Genomic DNA, 20,102 nt, shown 5'->3' with positions numbered 1-20,102 from the left:
TAAATCAAGGTAAATAGTGCATAATATTTGTTTTTGCCAAAAAACTAATAAATTTATAATAAAAGTTTTGTTGGAATTACACTATCTAAAAATAGCGGTTTAATACAGCATTATTTTGCAATAAGGAGTTAAAATATTCAAATAATTAGAATTAAATTGAAGGCTTAATATGTTTGGTCGTTTTATAATACCTGTTAGGGTCCATTGTTTTTAAGTAATAGAACTTAAACATATATTATAATTGAGGTTGAAGAAGTAGTCCATATTATAATTCCATAAGAAAGTATATTATAATTACTTTCTGGGTTTCGCCTCACGTACCAAAACCCTCCATATCCGCCACTGCGCCCAGTATCAACCAAACTAATTTTAAAGAGTGGTCCCTCTAACTCAATTAACATTCCCACTATTAAAGGCTTTTTCCGTTTCACGGTTTAGCCGCAATCGCGCACCGCGATATTAAATGGACACCCTATATATTTCTTATTTTAGTTTAACTAATAGATATATCTAAAATATTATTATTATAGTGTTTATGTCTGGATCAGTTGAGTAGCTTTAAGCTAGACTTGCGCCAGAATTAAACTACCGTAAAACAGAAATGAAGAGAAATTGTATAAGCATTTATTTATTATGTTTTAATAAAAGTCATTATTTATTTATTTAAAGTTACCTCATAACTTATTTTTAGGCCAGGAGATCCATATTATGGCACCCCGTTAGTGCTCAGGTAAGAACTTTTTCCTAATCTTAAAAAGGTAAATTTGTGACAACATACAGGGTGTGTCAAAAAAACTACTTTTCGGGTCGAATTTGTAGTATCCGAAAAATCCAGGAGTTTTCTTTCTTTGAAGTTCCTTTATTGTGTGGGTTTTTATTAACTGCAAAAAGTCTCGGCAGGATTTCTCTTTTAATCTGATTATTATTATTATTCCAGAGAGGGGCAATACCGAATGAAATAATAAAAGACTAAAACATAAATTACATTTTTTTTTAAATACATTAAGGAATTAAAAAAAAATACTCAAGGCTTTCCTGGATTTGACATAAAAATTTAAAAAAATCGAGTTTTTCGACACCCCGTAAAACAAATAATTAAATTCCTAGAAAAGTGTTTTCGAGGAATTAAATTTTATTTTATACAAGAAGTATGACAAATATAGATACTTTTCTAAGTTTATGTATTTTCTTCTCTATATTTTTTCAGGCCAGGTGATACCGGATACGACGAATACATCAACAAATTCGGTGCTCCAGGGGCCCGTAGACAAAAGTATATAATTCAATATGAAAGAGAAATAACTTAATACTAAGTATAGACAAATGGCTAATCGTGCTTCCATTAACAGCACATAACTTAGTTTTTTGTACCATTAACTGTTTCTAAAAGAGTGTTTCGTAGTATATCAAAAAAGCGTAACTCTTTTATGATGAGATAAGACACCCAGATATTTTTCCACCATTATGGGATAAAAATGAAACAGGGAAGTTTTTAAATATTCATTATCTTTTACAATATAAGAGCAAAACAAATAGTAATTAAGTGAAAAATAATAATCCTGGGAACTCCCTGTATTATTTCCACAATAAGAACTTTGAAAAAGTGATTACTGTCCTAAGGCATTTCATGATTGGACAATATACTTAGACAGATATTGTCAGGATTTTTTGAAAAAAATAATTTGTCATATTGACATATTTCGTTAGCCCATAGGAAGACTGAACCCCAGTTAAAAGGTTTTAAAAATTCAACGGGACACTCTGTGATTGACCACCGATGGTAGGGTTAATTGCCAGTAATTGACCAGAAGCCAGTGCTTGACAATTTTTATAACTTACCGCCTAAAATAAGAAATCGCCGTTCTTTTTATCCATTTTGATTGGTCTAATAGGACGGCAAATCATACAACTCTTATTGCCAGCCGCAATTTTCTAGCAGTGACCAGTTTCTAGTGTGTTTATAATTTTACAAAGTAAGGGTGTTTCGCGCGTGTGGATTTTCTGACTTAAATAAGAAGCAAGGTAAGTAGACACTGACCTTAAAATCTCTTCATATCTTCGACATCACGCTAGGTGTAAAAACATTTTTAGTATTAACCTGCTCAGCAAAGATTAGTGATTAGCTCTATGTGTATAGTTTTATTTTTTATTATTATTAAACAAAGAAAAAAAGACTGGTCAACTACTGCTTTTAAAAATACTTGTTTTACCAGTTGTTGACCAAGTGGTCAAAAACGGGAATTTTTCGTAAAATTAGGAAATACATTGCTATTAAAAACATGTCTTTTTGTTGATGATTTCCAGTATTTAACCACTTTTCTATAGTGGTCAACTACTGGGTGGTCAACAAATAGTGAATTTTTCAGAACATGAAGTCAAAAAAGGTCTTTTTCAAATATAGCGAGGAAGACCTAACTAAAGCTATATCTGATGTAAAACTAAAAATATGTGGTGTACGTGAGACGGGAAGAAAATATATTGTGCCCCATTCCACAATTATAAATAAACTTAAGAATAACAACATTCCTGGTACAAGAAAAATAAGTCCACAATCATGTTTAACCGCTGATGAAGAAACACTTATTGTTAAATGGGTTATAAGCAATGCAAAAAAAGGAATTCCGTTAAATAAAAAATGCTCTTTGTCAAACAGTTGCCGTTATTGTCCGCGCGGATGGGCGCGAAAGTCCATTTAAGGATGGTGTTCCAGGCGATAAATGTTTCCAGCTTTTTCTTAAACGTCACCCTCAACTGAGTCAACGACATGCTGAATCTATTAATGTTGCTAGGGCAGCTGTCACCGAGCAAAGCATTAGAAAGTGGCACAATGAAATAAAAGAGTACCTAGAAACAGAAAATTGCCTGGATATATTTGAAGATCCAAGAAGAGTCCTTAATTCCGACGAATCCGGTTTCGAGTCAAATCCCAAGTATGGACTAGTGCTTGGACCTAGAGGAATGAAAAATTTTTATCAAATAAAATCGGGTTCTGAAGCTTTGGTTTCCTAGGATAGCGGTGCCCCAATAAAGCGCCCGTAATTTGACGCTCGTTCTTTTATTAGCGTTCAAGGCGGTAGCTATCGGTAAACACAGATGTAAAGTAAGAGCACAACGTTGTTGACCGCCTAAATGCATTTTTGTATTTTGCTTTCGTTTTGTGTGTTTATAATTTGTTTTATATCTTGTATTTACTTTTATTATTTGACAATAATTACAGTGTTTCTGTATTAAAAGCAAAAAATGGATGATTTGGACTTGGCAATGATAATATTTTTGGAAGGAGAGTCTTTATCGGAAGAAGAAACGAAAAGGTCGGAAGAAAAAGAGATTTTTAAGAAACGGAAAACTGAAGGCGTCTACGAAATCTCAGTATGTCGTCCTTCAAACAAATGATGAAAAATTTAGACAATATTTTCGTTTGACATCAATATTGTTTGATTATGTTTTAAATCACATTAAAGATGACATTGTTTCAAAACCATGCAATAGAAATAAAAATCCAATAACTCCTGAACAAAAACTATGTTTATTTCTAAGGTAAGTTCATGGAAAAGCTTTATTAATGTTTATATATTAAAATAGTTTGTAAAGTGTTTTGAATCATTTGGAGAAAGAAGATTGTCGTACTGCACTCCGGTGAGAACGCAGGTAGTGGAGTCCTTGACGAAGATGAAGAAGAAGCTTCGTTTTGAGGGTTATAATTACTGCTGGTACCAGAAAAATTAGAAGTTGATCGGCTGTGGTCCTATTGCTGAAGACATCTTGATCAATGAACTTGTTCCGTTTCCGGTAGTTTCTTTACCATTTTCGCCATAGATGCAAAGAAAAGATCTGTCTCATCTTGTTCTTCGTTATTGCGCCTTTCACAAATTTTTTTAAGTAATTTCATTCGTTCTTCAGAGTTTCCTGCATGTTTTAGCTTTTTTTAGTGTTTTTGAACTTGCACGGTCTATGTTGTCTTTATCGGTATAAACTTTCGTTGACGGTGTCTCACTTTGGACATCCGTTTTTTCCTGTGTAGAGTTTTCCCAATCGTTATTTGGATCCTCCTCTACGACGTCAACTTCTTGAATATTTTGGTCGGAATTGCTCATATTGGTAATAGTGCATATGCAATTAAAAAGTATTGTATACACTTTTGTGGAAAACTTACCTTCTTTTTAGAGAGCAGTAACTATCTAAGAATGACAGGTGTTCAGCTCGTTTTTTTGCAGCTTCTCCAGGGTCACCTGTGCCTGGCTTTTCTTTGCGTCTCACGTAATAGTCTCGTACATAACTCCACTTTTTACTGCACTCGATATCTGCAAAACGAACGTAATTTGAAATTTATTTTTTTTAGGTATGTCGCAACGGGAGAATCTTTCAGATCATTGGCTTTTCAATTCAGAATCTGCCATTCATGGATAAGTTTTATAATAAAACATGTGTCTGCTAGCATAGTGAAAATATTACTTATTGCAGCAATTATGCAGTCATCTAGGAATTTTCCAAACTGTGTGGATGCCATAGACGGTAAACACATAAGAATAAGTCACCTAAAAATAGTGTATCAGTTTTCTTCAACTATAAAGAGTTTTATTCGATTGTTATGTTAGCAATTGTTGATGCAGATTGTAAATTTATAGCCGTAGATATTGGTTCTTATGGTCGAGAAGGAGACGCTGGTATTTATTTAAAGAGTCAATTTGGAAGAAAAAATTCAAAATAACGAATTTAATATACCACCTGCTCAAACTCTTCCAGGAACAGATTTTCTCGTACCGCATGTCATTGTTGGTGATGAAGCGTTTGCACTTCATGAAAATTTAATGAAACCATATCCAAGAAGACAATCATTAATTGATAACTCCAAGGCCATATTTAATTACAGACTCTCCCGAGCCAGAAGAACAACTGAAAATACCTTTGGGATACTTTGCGCCTATTTTAGAATTTTTTTTCAGCCAATTGCAACTACATCAGAAACTACCGATAAAGTGGTTAAATCAGCGTTTATTTTATACAACATTTTAAGAGATCCTAAAGTACTTGCTCCTAATGAACAAAACATGTATGACTCTCATCCTTTACCTCAAAAAAATTGTTGCCATTGACAGGAAACATGGTTCTTCTCGAAACGTACTTACAGAAATTCGTGATACATTCAAAACCTATTTTAATGGAACAGGTCAGGTAGCATGGCAACATAATCTGTTTTGCAACATTAATATATCAATGTTGATTATAATGTATTTTTGTAATATCAGCAGTAAAGTGCAAAATATAAAAATAATATACCTGTTTTATTTTCCAAAATGTTTGCTATTTCCTTCCATAGGTTAAGCTTCAGTTGCGTTTTTCTATAGTCCTTCCACTTTATATTATACAAAAGTTCATGATTTTTCACAAAATCAATTAATACTTCATCTTCCTCCAATGTCCAGGCTACATTTATGTTAATATTCGACATATTTTTGATGTTTCCAATTCCCAATGAAAATAAACAAACTCAACACCGCACCGGAGATCAACGTTGCACGCATTGTCTTCCACCGCACCGTTATGACGGCCGTCACCAAAATGATGGAGCCGCTTTATTGTATATTGGTGTTGCCAGCCGTTCCCTTAAAAACCACGCGCGCTAAAAATAAGAACAACGTTTTATAGCGGCCGTTATATTACGGCACCGCTTTCCTAGGAAACCAAAGCTTCAGAACAGTCCTTTTTACTATATCAGCAGATAGTAACCTTTATCCCCCAATGTTGGTTCTTCCTTATGAAAGGATACCGGCCGAAGTATGTCGCAACACACCACCAGACTGGATAATTGGACGGTCAAAAAAAAAGGTTGGATTACTTCGAAGACGTTTCACAATTATGTATGTAACAATTTGTTACCAAAACTAAAAGAAATGGGGGTTAAATTACCAGTACTCTATCTAGTTGATGGTCACAAATCGCACTTTACTTATAACCTTTTCAAATTCTGTAAGGATAAAAAATAAGAAAAAAACACTGTTTTTATTAAGAAAAGAAGTTTAGAATTTTGTTTTTTGCCCACTATTTCCCTTACAGAGACACTATAAAATCAGTTTAATTATTTAAACTGGTTTTACGTACTTAAATCTTATCTTTAAATTAAATATTATCTTGCTATCAACTATCCTGAATTTATAACTTTATAAAGTCCAAAAATCCTGAATAATAAAATTTTAAATACAAATAAATTTTAAGGCCGGACCTGAGGTCAGACGTCTAACAAAATAGTACGTGAGCGTATGTAGTCAAATTTTATGAATCAAATGTATACATTTTCAAAAAAAATTCCAAAACATTTATTTATTTAACGGAATGATTAAATATAGCTCAGAATATTACTTTATGACTCTTTCCACAAAGTTTGCGATTTAAACATGCCATAATTAAATATATACAAAAGATTCCTGGCAACGACTGTTGCTCCGATTGTAATTCACAAAATAATAAGAGCCATTTTGTATTGTTATTTTTGAAGTTCAAATGATTTAATAACTAACTACCCATTGCTTAAATACACCGCACCGCATAATTATAAAAACCTGAATTTCGGCCGAACACATTTTTTTAAATCTACAATAATGCCTTTAAAATATTTCTTCGCATCATTTTATGAATTTTGAAATATTTTTTGGTATGCAATAAATAAATACTGGCATTAGGGTATGGCTATAAAAAAATGGTAAATAAACCTAGTTTCGGTAAAACGCATTTGTGTAGTTTCACTTGTACGTGGTATTAAAAACATTAAACTTTTTTACATATACTTGCAGTCTATAATGGCCCAAGACATTGGTGAAAATAGAAATTTATCAGCTAAGGAATGTGTTATGTGCCATGTGACGATACAAACAACACCGGCACACGGACTATTCGCGGCACATCAAGGATTCTAATCTCTAAACTGATTTAATTTATACTCATCAATGAGTAGTTTACATGGTTCAATTTTAGCCTCACTCAATATTAAGATTCTGAACTTAATTATTTGCTAATAACACAATGTAAACTTTGCTGTTTAGACAACCTAAGCAATTAAAGTAAACAATATTAGTATTAAATATAATACCTAAGTCTAATTCCTATTTGATGTACCTTATTTTTTTCAACTTTTTCAATTCGCTTATATAAATGATTAACATTATACGACTGAGGCCATATTTTTCCTTAGATGCAACATAATTTATACTTTTATAATATTTTTTATAATTTGACTCCAAAGGTTTTTCCCAAGAACAATCAAATTTTTTTTCTCTTTAATTAAATTTTTTTTCCAGAAATTGTTGCTATTTGGGAATGCTAGAGAAGCACGATTAACAATTTGTCTATACCGGGTGTCTTAGGAAAGTGGTTCGCCCCTATAACTTTATTAATTTTTAAGTAAAAAAAATGAAATTTGGTCAGTGGGTGTAGCATCCAAATTGGGATTGGCTGACGTATTCAGTTGTTTTCTGTCACTTCCGGTTTAACCGGAAATGATCCTAACTTTCTTATTTTAAATGGGATCCTCCAACTTTTTTAACATATTTTGATAGGATTATTACAATCTAAGAAAAATTACACCTCATATATCAACTTTTGAAATCTAACCTTTAAATTATTTAATTTTTTAAATTGCAATCTAGAGTGCCATGAATAATTTAAAATCGTTAATTTTACATCAAGTAGTCCTAGAAAAATATAATTGACTCTCTTTTGTTTTTCACAGCTTTCCTAGACGCGTCTAAAGTTTGCAAAATCGTACTTTCGGCTATAACTCTTTTTTTTTTCAAATGGAACCAGGGTGTCTCATTACCATTGTTAAAAAGTGTATTTTTTTACAAATCATTTGGTATAAGACAATCGATAGTGGGTACTTTAAAAAAACCAGCATTATTGAAATTTTATTATTTATCTTTTGATATTGGATTGATCGCAGCGCCACCGTCGCGTCACTGTAAAATCGACTCTAGTGATGCCTGATTTACCCAATGAAAAAAACAAGTAGATTATTTAACAGTTATTTGATATGTCAAATAATTTAATAAGGCACAAAATGCCCACCTATTTGTTGCTGGCAAAATGTCTAAATAACTTGAAACTGACAGGTTGCCGTGACAATTCGTAACAATTTACTTTTGTATTATAAATACCGACAAAAAACACTTCAAAAGCTCTTCAATTTATCGTTAATAATTAGACAGTAAGGGTGAGAGAAATGTTACTAAATACTAAAAAGTCACTACAAAATCTATTTAAAACGGAAACAAATATTTTATTAATTCAGAGCAAGTTTTGCGTTTTTTAATTAGGAAAAAACTATGCGGCGCTAAACTGTGTTTTTTTTTTTGAAAATTCATACTTATTAAAATTACCAAATAGATTGTCTGGTATCAAATTATTTAACACGTTCACTGCCAATCAAAATTTTCAATTATTTCACTAGCGCCACAAAAGTAGGAGCCAAGAAAAAAAAAGTTCTCCTGAAGCCACTTTGTCTAGTCAAAGGCTTTTAGTTATTATCACGTCACCGGCAGTTAGTTTTTTTTGTAGATGTCATTTTTATGTCAAAAGTGACGCAAAGGTCACGCGGTCTAATAGACCGAGGCGGCGTGGAAGTAACTTTTTTAATCATATGCGCCAACGCGGTCCATTCCTCGGTCCGCACAGCGATTTTGCGCAATCCTAACAAGTGAGCACGTGGAGTCTGTTGTCTTTCTAATTACATTTCAATTAGTAAACGGAATAGGTGGTTTTTGTTGATACTTTTGTTTGTACTTTGCGTTTTTATATTCTAATGTCCAGGAAACGTGCTTTGACGCAAAAAGAGTTACAAGACGAAATGGATCGAATTATGGAAAACATGTGAGATGAATCTTCTCAATCAGAAGATAATGGTAAGAGAAACTTATCTTTATTCGGTAAATCGTGTATAGTCGTGCTGCTTTTTTAGTTTTTTTTTGTAGTGGGGAGATTAGGTTATTATGATATAGGCATATATTTTATACCTATATTTTTTGCTTTGTTTACAAATCAATTATGATGTCTAAAACATGTTTTAAATTTGAGCTAGTAAACTTAAACTGAGTTAACTTCTGAAAATAACTGGACTGCGAAGGTGTATAACCTTTTATGGATTTTTTTTTTAGATGATAGTGTCGCAGATAGTAACTATGAACCCAGTGATGATGACACATCTGGAAGTTCCGATATAAATTCTACTAGCTCCCCCGTGCCTGCTCAATACACAAACAACAGTGACAATTAATTATCTGGTAATTCTGGTACAAATTCTCCATTGCCAGGAAGTAGTGCTGCCTCCCAGCCTACGCAAAACACAGATACAGATAACGGTTTAGCTGGTAACGCCGCCTCAGATAATATGATATGGAGAATTACAACAGGTAAACAACCAGTTTTATTACCCTTTACTATGCACTGAACCCCATCTTGCTGAGCTTCTGTGCGAAGAACTTTTTGAAATGTTCTTTTTTTCATTGGTTGATACTCATTGGTTGATTCCAATACATTGCTGACCAAACGAATATTTATGCCACACAAGTTATTACAAGTGAGGCAGATGTAAGTAGTAAATCTAGGTTACATAACTGGTTACCCACAAATAAAAATGAAATCAAGAAAGTTTTTGGCTTGCTCCCCTATATGGGTATTGTAAAAATGCCTAATATACAAGCCTATTGGAGCCGAGAAGATATGTATAAAAACTCTATGGCTCCCAAAGTTATATCACGTAATAGATTTGAGCTGTTACCACAGATTTACAGATTTACAGTATTCTGTAAATCTGTGCTGTTACTACGTGTGTTGCACTTTGCAGATAATCAGGATAATCCAGAAAATTACAGACTCCATAAGATTCAACCTTTGATTGACAAAATAGTAGCAAATTTTAAATCATCATATGAACCTTCCGAAACTTGCTGCATTGATGAGTCTCTTATTCCATTTAGGGGGAGATTGATAATGCGACAATACATAAAAAACAAACGCTGTAAGTATGGAATAAAAGTATTTAAGATGTGCAGCAAAAGAGGTTATACCTACAACTTTAAAATTAATGCAGGAAAAAACTTAGACCAAGGTCGTACTACTCCTACACTGTAGTTATGAGTCTTTTTGAACCCATATTAGATTCAGGTCGTACTATCGTAACAGATAACTGGTATACAAGTGTAGATAAAAATTGAAAATCTCGCTGCTTGTAGTGCTGACAACACAAACGCAAATTTCGGGAAAAATAGATCTGGTTACACTGTTTTAAGAGAAAAAAATTCTTCGGTTTGGCACATGTTGTTAACAATACGTTTAAATTTTCTCTTCAGCAATTAAATGTTGATGTTGAAACAATTATTTTAAAAATTTATAACCATTTTAGTTCTAGTGCTTCCAGAAGGGAAAATTTAAAGGAATTTGTTGAGTTTGTAGATTTAGAATGGCAAGAATTATTAAAACATATTCCAACAAGATGCTTATCTTTAGGGCCTGCTATTCAGCGACTTCTTAAAAACTACCCTGCAATATTATCCTATTTTATTTCATTGGTTAATGAATGTCCCTATTAAAAAACTTCTCGAAATTGAGAAATATGAAGAAGGAAGTGACTTAGACGCTTATTTACACTCCAAGAGGGTAATTTACTTACATTTTTGTGCCGTTTTTGAGAGTCTCGCTAATTTTACAAAATGAATCTACTACATCTAGAGAATTATTTGAAAATATGTTGAATTTCAAGAATAGTTTAGAGAACTGTTTAGAAGAAGAATTTTTTGGACCCTATGCTATGCAAAATATCAAAAGCCTAAAACCTACGGAACAAACAACTTTAATTAATGATTTTAAGTTGGTTTTAACTCGGGCAATAAATTATCTGGAAAAAAATTTTGATTTTTCTGAGAATAATATTTTTTTTTCATAATACAGCCATTAAATTTTAAAAAATAATTTTCTTTTAATGAATTATTTAAAATTGTAAATGTTTTAAAACTAGATGAAATAGATGTTGAGGCCTTCCAAAAGATCTGGTAAACAAAAAACTTAAATCTGGAGAAATAGCCGCTCTTGAAAACCAGGATGGTGTCACAGTAATTTCATGGAATGATAAACGTAACGTTTTAGTTCTTTCTACAAAACATAGCAACACAACAGTAAACACGACAAACCGCAGACAAAAAACTGTGAAGAAGCCTGAAGCCATTGCAGCATATAATGCAGGAAAGTCATCGGGCGATATATCTGATCAAATGACAGCTTATCAGACGCCTTTACGTAGAACCTTTAAGTGGTACCGTAAGTTAGGTGTGGAGATTATCCTGAATACTGCGATGGTCAATGCATGGAATATGTATAAGGAAAGTGTGGATGCCACAATTCCCTTACTTCAGGTTCGAAAAGCTGTTACATGTAAGTTATGTGAAGCGCAGGATCCTTTAGAGCAACCGGATACCGGATGCAGAGATTACTCCAAAAAGAAAACGCCAAAAACACGAAACGAGCAAAAATGACTATAAGAAACGAAGACCTTGCAGTAAATGCTATGAAAAACTAAGAACCGTAAAAAGAATGGAAAGAGGCATGAAAACTCACTAGAGTAGGTACGTTTTTATTGTAAAGGTTGCGATGGTGAACCATTTTTCTGCTTGGACTGCTTCAATAAAGTTCATAGATATGAAAATCCATAGATAGGATTTTTTTTATTACGTTTGTTCATATATTATTATGTAAACTATTGGTTTTTGTTTATGATTATTTCAAAAATAAACAATATATTATGTAAAATATTCTTGTTTCTCTAACCTGCCATATCTAGAAATAAAATATGCAAAATAATAAAAATCATCTCGAGTTCGGCATAATTTTTAAAAACTAATATGTTCCAACTATCGTCAGACGCCAACTCGGTCTATTATCGGCCCTAAACCAATGTAAAATAAGACAGTTGGCGAAGGAGGATTGAATATTTAGCTCGGGCACCGAACATAAACTAGAATTTCTTGTTCTTTATACTGTGGCTCGGGCCTATAGACCGCATTGGCGAGGGTGGCAAAATTTCTTTTCGGTCTTATAGATCATGGTGGCGAATAAAACTAATTCGTTTTTGGTCTTATAGACCGAGTTGGCGGCGAACCTGTTAAAAAAAAAACACTTTTTAATTATGGTTATGTAGCCACCCTGGTTCCCTTTGAAAAAAAATTAGTTATAGCCGAAAATTCGATTTTGCAAACCTTGAATTATTTATGGCACTCTAGATTGAAATATAAAAAATTAAATAATTTAAAGGTTATGTGTCAAAAGTTGACATGAGGGGTATCATTTTTCTTAGAATTTTATTTTCTATCAAAATATCTCAAAAAAATTGGGGGATCCTATTTGAAATAAAAAAGTTAGGGTCATTTCCAGTTAAACCGGAAGTGATAGAAAACAACTGAGTACGTCATCCAATAAACTTCATGTTTTTAACTTAAAAATTATAGGGGTGAACCACTTTCCTAGGACACCCCGTATAATTAACTAAATTGTTTTTTTCTCTTTAACATATAACTTTTTTTGCTAAATAAAGATTATTATTATTATTATTAAAACAGATCAGCAGCTCCTTCTAGAGATGATAAAGCGCCACTAGTACTCAGGTAACCCAAACAAAAAAAAACATAAAACAAATTAAACAGCATTTTTATCTATTAATAGACCAGTAGATCCCGGATATGACGAATATGTTGATAAATATGGACCCCCAGAGATGCAAGGATTAGGGTAAGTGTCTCATCAACCTTAACTAAAGAGCTAATCAATTAAGTTAATTTAATTTTTAGTCCAGGGGATCCGGACTATGGAAAGCCTTTGGTGCTAAGGTGAGCCCCCCCCCCCCTCTCACTAAATAATTCTCAATTTCAAAAAAAAAAACAATTCTAGGTCAGGAGATCCTGGATACGACGAATATAATAAGGAATACGGGTTACCGGCAGGCAAAAAAAAGTAAGCCACTCAATTACGTAATAATTAACCAAACATGAAATAATCCATCCTACTAATAGGTCTGGCGATCCGGGATCTGGAGACCCACTGGTGCTCAGGTAGGCCCCCTTTTTTATCAAACAATTAAAAAAAAACAATATTTTTTTTCAAAACTAATAGGCCAGGAGATCCGGGATATGATGAGTTTGTTAATAAGTATGGCCCTCCAAGGGCTAAAAAGCTAAGGTAAGGATTATATAAAATAAACAAAAAAAAATATATTAAAAAATATTTTTAGACCCGGTGATCCCGGTTACGGAGCCCCTCTAGTGCTGAAGTAAGTAAAAACCCATTTAGAGCCACTGGAAGCTGATTATTTTCCTCTAAATAATAGGCCAGGAGATCCCGAATATAACGACTACGTTAACAAATATGGTGTTCCCGGTTCCAAGGGATTGAAGCCTGGAGATCCCGGTTATGGATTACCACTAGTTGTGCGGTATGTTGCGTAACTTGCCGATCGTAATAAGTTATTTTTATTTCATTTTTTATTAGGCCAGGAGATCCTGGATATGACGAGTTCAATGGCCAGTATGGAACGCCGGAGAGCCGAGACAAAATGTATGAATTGTTTGAGGGCCTTATTAGTGTTTTAATTCAAACATTGTTTTTTTAAATTACAGCCCCGGGGATCCTGGTTACGGAACACCATTGATATTAAGGTAACTTGGATAATTCGTAGATGTGGATAGAATTAATTTGTTTTAAAAAATAATTAGGCCTGGAGATCCTGGATATGATGACTACCTGAACGCCCACGGGATTCCAGGAGGATTAAGGTAGAAAGCCATTTTCTTAACAACATATATAGTGGTTCAAATATATCTGAAATTAGGAGGGAAACGGTGTTCTTAGTTATATTTCGGCCGAGGGTTTTGTGACTCGAAAGAAATGACTTATTAAATTAAATGAATATCTTCCTGGAGTTCCTGGCATAAGCATAACAAATGCAATGATTGTGTTAAAGAGGAAGCATCTAGGTTTTGCATGGATGAAATAACAGTTGAATTCAACTTTCTGATTTTAAAGAAAAAAAAACAAATTGTAAAGAAGTGCAAAAAAAATGTTCCTGTTTTTGAGCAATTGAAAATTTGAAAAAATGTGATTTATTGGAAGAAATGAAAAAGTACATGAAAAATGAAAAGATTATTTTTTCTTGGATTGCTTAAGCTTAATAGAACAATGGTTATTCTAAGAAATAACGAAGTTTTAATACAACTGCCTGGAATAGTCCAAAAAATACATCGAGAACTTTGGAATGAAAAGTCAAAAATCAAACTTTCCTCCTGGAAAAAAAGCCTCTGTTTGAATTAAATATTTTAAAAATACCTTAACGAATGGATCAAGCAGAAATGTTTAAATAACTTTAATCATCTTGACTTTGAGGTCAATTATTAAGATTATTATACAGTGCTGCTCTTAATTCTTCCCCTCATCTAATCTATTGAATGCGTTTATATCCCTTAAACGACAACATGAAAATATGTACACATAAATGACATGGGGTCGCCCCTATTTTAGATCTATGTGGAATGCCCACCTTTTGCGGTATATATATATTTTTATAAAAAAAACACAAGATAAAAAGACTTTTAAAAGATTTATTAGGAAAAAACAACAAAATATTTAAATACAAAATTGACAAATTGCGTTTCTGTGTTCGGCGCATAATTTTCGTTCACACTTGACACATTGATCTCTGCCTTTTCTATCCTGCGTCCGAGCACAAATAGAGCAGCGTTTACTTTTGTTGTTTTCTGCAAGAGGTGTTGCCTGTCTAGAGGTGTTACTTTCCGCTATACCCAATATCTCTAAAATTTGCAGCATGAAACAGCAAAAACACTAGTTTTGTTCCTCTTACCTGAGAGTACTTGGTAAATTCGGAATTTCAAGCTTCCCCTTCATACGTTTTATAGTTAGTTCTTCGCCCAGCTGCAATAAGAACATTCTTCGTGGAATTTTGTTATTAGTATTGCTGTTGTTTGCTTGGTAAATTACATACGAATTTACGGCACCTCCATCAAGCATGCCATATAAAACTCGTAAAGGCCATCTTGTAGCTCTTCTTGATACTTATTTACCGTGACATAGCTGGTTAAAAACGTCAACACCACATTTCGTACCATTATAAAACAAATTAATTTCAGATTTGCCTAATAGGTTGTCAACTTCATTGTTATTATGCATTGTTGACATAAGAAGTACTACCTTTTTTTTACTAGGAGAATGAGGCACTAAAACCACATTTTCATCGAATGCAAATCTGTTACTCTCTGATATTTTTGGTTTAAGAAATTCGGTTGGTACTTCGGGTTTGTTTTTTCGTAGAGTACCTACTAATATCCAACTTCCTTGGTATTGCTAAACTCATTGATGAAAACCAATTATCTACTGTGATATTCCTATTAGTTTTTTGTATGGGTTCAGATAATTTTAAAACATATTGTGTGGGAATAGGAAGATTGCTTGGACGATCTTCCTTGCCAATATAGGGTATTCCTGATACCATATAGAAAGTTTTGGCACCGCACATCATTAGAATTTTGATGCCGTACTTATCGGGCTTATTTGGGATGTACATACGAAATGGACATCGCCCACGAAAGCCCAAAAGCTGCTCATCAATAGTGACATATTCTGATGGGGTATAATTATTCCGACAATTTTTAACGTATCCTTCCCAAATATCTCGAATGGCACAAAACTTATCTTTTTCTTTTCTTTGGTTTCGTGTAGTCTTATCATCAAAACGACGATTATTCATAAGAAAAGAAAATCTGTTTTTAATCATGGTGGCTCTAAAAATTGGTGGGCCGAATTTTTTAGACCACAACTCGTCTAGGTTTACATGGTTATATTTTAGTCCCCCACTTGTATACCTTGGGCTTTTGAGAATTTTGCCTGATTTCTAATAATCTCTTCATTTGTATGAGTGACAATTTTTTGAAGGATATTATCGTCAAAGAATAGTTTCCAGACTTTATAATCACTTTTCGCATTACGTGGTTCAGCTTTAGGTCCCGGAAGATGTAGAACCAAACTTTTTTTCATAGTTCGTCTATTTTTTGTATAAAAAGGTTTCGAGTACTACTTACAGTCATTTCTCCGATAAATTACTTTTCTTTGAAGATTTACTAAAGGTATATCTTCATAGGATGATTCATTTTGACTTAGTTCATATACTATTTCGTCCGCATGGACTTCATCCATCTCTTCATAATCATCAGATTCACTTCCACTATCACTTAAGTCATTTCAATCATAGCTACTATCCTCATCACCTTGTTCGTATTGCTTAACAATCTCTTCGAGCTCCTTTTTACTTAAATATTTTTGGTTCGACGACATGTTTTTTTAGTACGCAAATAACAACATGGGTCGCAGGCGACCCCAACTACGAATTAGCACGAATAAGCCGATAAATATTTTTCGACCGCCCACGTCACTTTCCGCGATAATACTAATGTCCAAGCCACAGAACACTAATATAGAGAAATGTGTGTTGCCTAATGAACAGACAGAAATTCTGTTGACAGCTTTATTGACGTTGTTGACAAAGACGGGGGCATCCATCTTGGGTGGCGTGTGGCGGGAAATTTAAGCTTGATCTATTGCCTGGTATTTAAATTTCAAGTAATTTGCAGTTGCATTACAAAGTTGATGCGTTAACTGACGAGTGATGAGATATATTTAAATAGAATTTTATTTTATTTAAAAAAAAAACAATACACTTTCATTTTAGAAATACCCACATTTAATTAAAATCGTTAATTTTAAATGTCGAGAAAAAATAAAAATATTGCATCTCAGACATCCCTCATCACTTTAATCAAGAATTAACACATCAACTAAAATATTATTTAATTTAAATTTGGTTCTCAAGACATTGCTTATTTAAGATATTTAGCTATAGATACTTACCAAGAATTATAAATTGGCCCGATAGATATGGGACTAAATTTTAAATAAAAAAAAAACAGAGCTAAATTGTCTTTTAAATGTTTTATTTTAGGATGAATTAAAATAAATTTAATAAAGGATTTTAAAATGCATAAAAAAGTTACAATATATTCTAAATGAAATACTGCAAACTGTAAGTATGGTATTAATAACACCTTTTATAGCTTTGTTTTGGTTCCTGTTAGAATTGTCCTAGAATTGTTTTGCACATGCGCAGATTGTTTTATGCGTTTTGGTTAAATTAGAATTGATTCCGAATTGGAAGTTTGGTGTTTTGGTTTTGTTTTGGACCGGTTCAGAATTGTCCTAGAATCGTCCAAAAATCCCTGCTCGAGAGTAGGGATCAATTCAGAATCAGGCAATTCGCACATGCGCAAATAATATATCCTTACAATTTTACTCGACTTCACCAAATTTGAGAAGAAGAAGAGGAAGAAGGAGAAGAAGAAGAAGTAAATAAGTTATTTTTTATGCTTTGTTAATGTTTATTGTTTTTTTTGTAGATAGATTTCACTTAACCTAAGAATTATCTATTGATTGTTTTTTAAATCTATTGACATTTTTATTCCAGTCCTAATGTTTAAAAAAATATAAAGGTCCAAAACCAAAGCAATAAGCAATATTCAAAATTTCAAAACAAGTTGTGTTTAGTAAATAAACAATCAGAATCAGCTGTTTACTGTCAGTGCGTCAAGCGTTCGGGTTCCATACCATGCAGAATTGAAACGGGAGCGATTCCGGATTTTACTTTACGGCGCAACGAGTTCTGCGCAGTTCTAGAATCATCCGAAAATCGGAACCAAAACAAAGCTTATGTAAAAAATAGAATTGTTGCAGGTATAAAGCATATTTTAACTGAAAATCCTAATTTCTGGAGTTTCAGAAAAAAATTACCTGCTTTTTTTTGTTTCCATAAGTATAAAACATGATAAGAAATATGTAACAAACATACCCAAATAAAAAATTAAACATATAAATTTTTTAACCATCTATACAATTGCAATAAAATAATATATATCCACAAATTATAGAAAACAAAATATAAGCTCTTATAAAGACAGAAACTGAACCTATCTCTTGAAATAAATCTGACTTTTCATTGTAAATAAGTTAATTAATAATGACTAGATATAACAAATACACATGTACGAGTTAATATGCATGTTTTTTTTCCATTTTATTTTTTAGTATAAGCAACTAAAAACAAAATATGACTTTTGATTAGTCACAATCGGGTAAAGATGTCACAAGTCAGTGGGGTTGTCTCTAGTAAGTATGCAACATGAAACATAAGAAAACAGATTAAGACAGTGTATTGTGTATACAATATTATATATTCTATCAGGTTAAAATTAAATCTCCTAAAAGTATTTCATCCTAATGATCCAAAATACATAAGTTTTCATTATTAGTAAGTATTGATTATCATATTAGTTATGATTACAATAATTAAGGTTCTAAATAATAACGTAAAGGATTTGATATTAGTCCATAATTTTACTTTAAGCTAATAATATGAATTTAATTATGGGTCAGTAAAAATAAAATAGAACTGTAAAAAGCATAGTATTTACTATCAAAATGTCTCAGGTAATTTAGGTATTTTAAAAAATAAAATATTACATACTAAAATCTTAGCTAAAAAGTTAAAAAAACAAAATTATTCTGATTGTGTAGGTGTAGGATCATGAGTATTAAATGAGGATATTCAGGATTTTTGTTTTTTTAAAGGCATTTTAGATTGTCAAATATTTTTCTGTTTTTTAGAATGACCAACACTTAAAGATTGTTGTTTTGGTTTTGAAGTTGGCTTTTGATTTTATACTTTAAATATTTATAAACCAACCAAAACTTTTTCTCTAAATTGACTAAATGACCATGGCTATCCATCCATAAATGTGTCTTAAGGTGGATTAAGTCGATTAGGGAAATCAGTTTTTGAGAAGTATATGTCAATCTGTTTTCGTTAAATTGAACAAATAGGTATTGTGTTTATACTCCATGTGAATATCATTTCTACTTAAGAACCAGAAAAGTGTTTGGAGCAAACATTTTTAGTCAAACTTACATGATAGACAAGATTTTTGTAAGGATGGATTCAATGGCAATTAAAAAAATTTATGATTTCTGTGACTGTCTGGGCAATTCCTCATATATAAACTAGTGAATAAAGAATATTTGTATGAATATCTTAATCTAGATGAAGACAAGAAAAAGGAAATACTTCATATTTTCCCAGTGAAGGTTCAAGAATTAAAACTGAATTGTAAAAAAAAAGGTAAATTGAGAACAGTGACATAGATATGTCCAAAATTGGATTAAATCTATAATTATATCCTGGAAAATGATAATACATCCAAGATACACTTAAACATTATTAGAAAACACTTAGGTATGTCATAATTGAAATTTACCTGTCTCCTGCTCTATGTAGTTGCACGATGATTCGATGTTGGCACGTTTGTAAAATAATGTATCAACCCAGAACTCAAAAAAACTACAAAAAGCTATAAAATTACTTAAAAACTTTAAATTGGAAGAAAATCATGAGGCTTGGCTTATTTTCCACCCAAAGAAAACTTAAAAAAGACAATCGTCAAATACGACAGTTAAAATGTCACTATTGTCATATTTGATGTACGTCAAAAATTAGACAATCAGAATCAATCCGCCATCTTGGGTGGCAGACTATTCCGCCCCGCCACATTCAACCTTCATACCGGTGGTCCGAGCCTAAAAGGTAGGTGGTGGGGTAAGGCGTGTCAAGGTCTTGCGCGAGAAATATACGTTAAACATTATTCGATGGGTCATGGGCGACCCCGTGTTGTCGTTTAAGGGGTGTATATAAAAAATTGAAATTTGGCACACGTCATTAGCAACCTAAATACTACTTTTTGGTCCCAAGCTCATTTTGCAAAACTTGTAACTCTACAAACAACAACACACCTAGAAACAAATTACACAGAGTTTGACAGGCTGCCATTTTGCTATGGGTAAAAGTACTGACTAAATATTCTAGTATCATAAAGCATTCAGTGGGAGCTTTCAAACGATGGGTTCTATTTAATTTAATTTTTCAAAATGGCGTCCCGCCGCCATTTTGAAATTTTCCAAAA

The 20,102-nt window shown here is 32.6% G+C and overlaps 1 protein-coding gene across 50 annotated transcripts in view; it reads left to right on the top strand.

The window, feature by feature from the left end:
* Positions 1 to 20,102, top strand: part of LOC126742793 (uncharacterized) — a 255,085-nt gene that overhangs the window by 112,191 nt on the left and 122,792 nt on the right. For all 50 annotated transcript variants that reach the window (XM_050449953.1, XM_050449852.1, XM_050449861.1 and 47 more), the window contains 13 exons: positions 692 to 730; positions 1,208 to 1,273; positions 12,597 to 12,641; positions 12,700 to 12,765; positions 12,825 to 12,863; positions 12,925 to 12,987; positions 13,047 to 13,085; positions 13,147 to 13,212; positions 13,265 to 13,303; positions 13,361 to 13,465; positions 13,522 to 13,587; positions 13,650 to 13,688; positions 13,746 to 13,805. In XM_050449953.1, coding sequence (XP_050305910.1) covers positions 692 to 730; positions 1,208 to 1,273; positions 12,597 to 12,641; positions 12,700 to 12,765; positions 12,825 to 12,863; positions 12,925 to 12,987; positions 13,047 to 13,085; positions 13,147 to 13,212; positions 13,265 to 13,303; positions 13,361 to 13,465; positions 13,522 to 13,587; positions 13,650 to 13,688; positions 13,746 to 13,805 — 732 coding nt within the window. The remainder of the gene's footprint in view (positions 1 to 691; positions 731 to 1,207; positions 1,274 to 12,596; positions 12,642 to 12,699; positions 12,766 to 12,824; positions 12,864 to 12,924; positions 12,988 to 13,046; positions 13,086 to 13,146; positions 13,213 to 13,264; positions 13,304 to 13,360; positions 13,466 to 13,521; positions 13,588 to 13,649; positions 13,689 to 13,745; positions 13,806 to 20,102) is intronic.

The sequence above is a fragment of the Anthonomus grandis genome, chromosome 1 (assembly GCF_022605725.1).
Source record: "Anthonomus grandis grandis chromosome 1, icAntGran1.3, whole genome shotgun sequence".
In the NCBI taxonomy this organism is placed as follows: Eukaryota; Metazoa; Arthropoda; class Insecta; order Coleoptera; family Curculionidae; genus Anthonomus; species Anthonomus grandis.
Note: the sequence above shows the minus strand (reverse complement) of the source record. Positions and strands in the feature narration are given on the sequence as shown.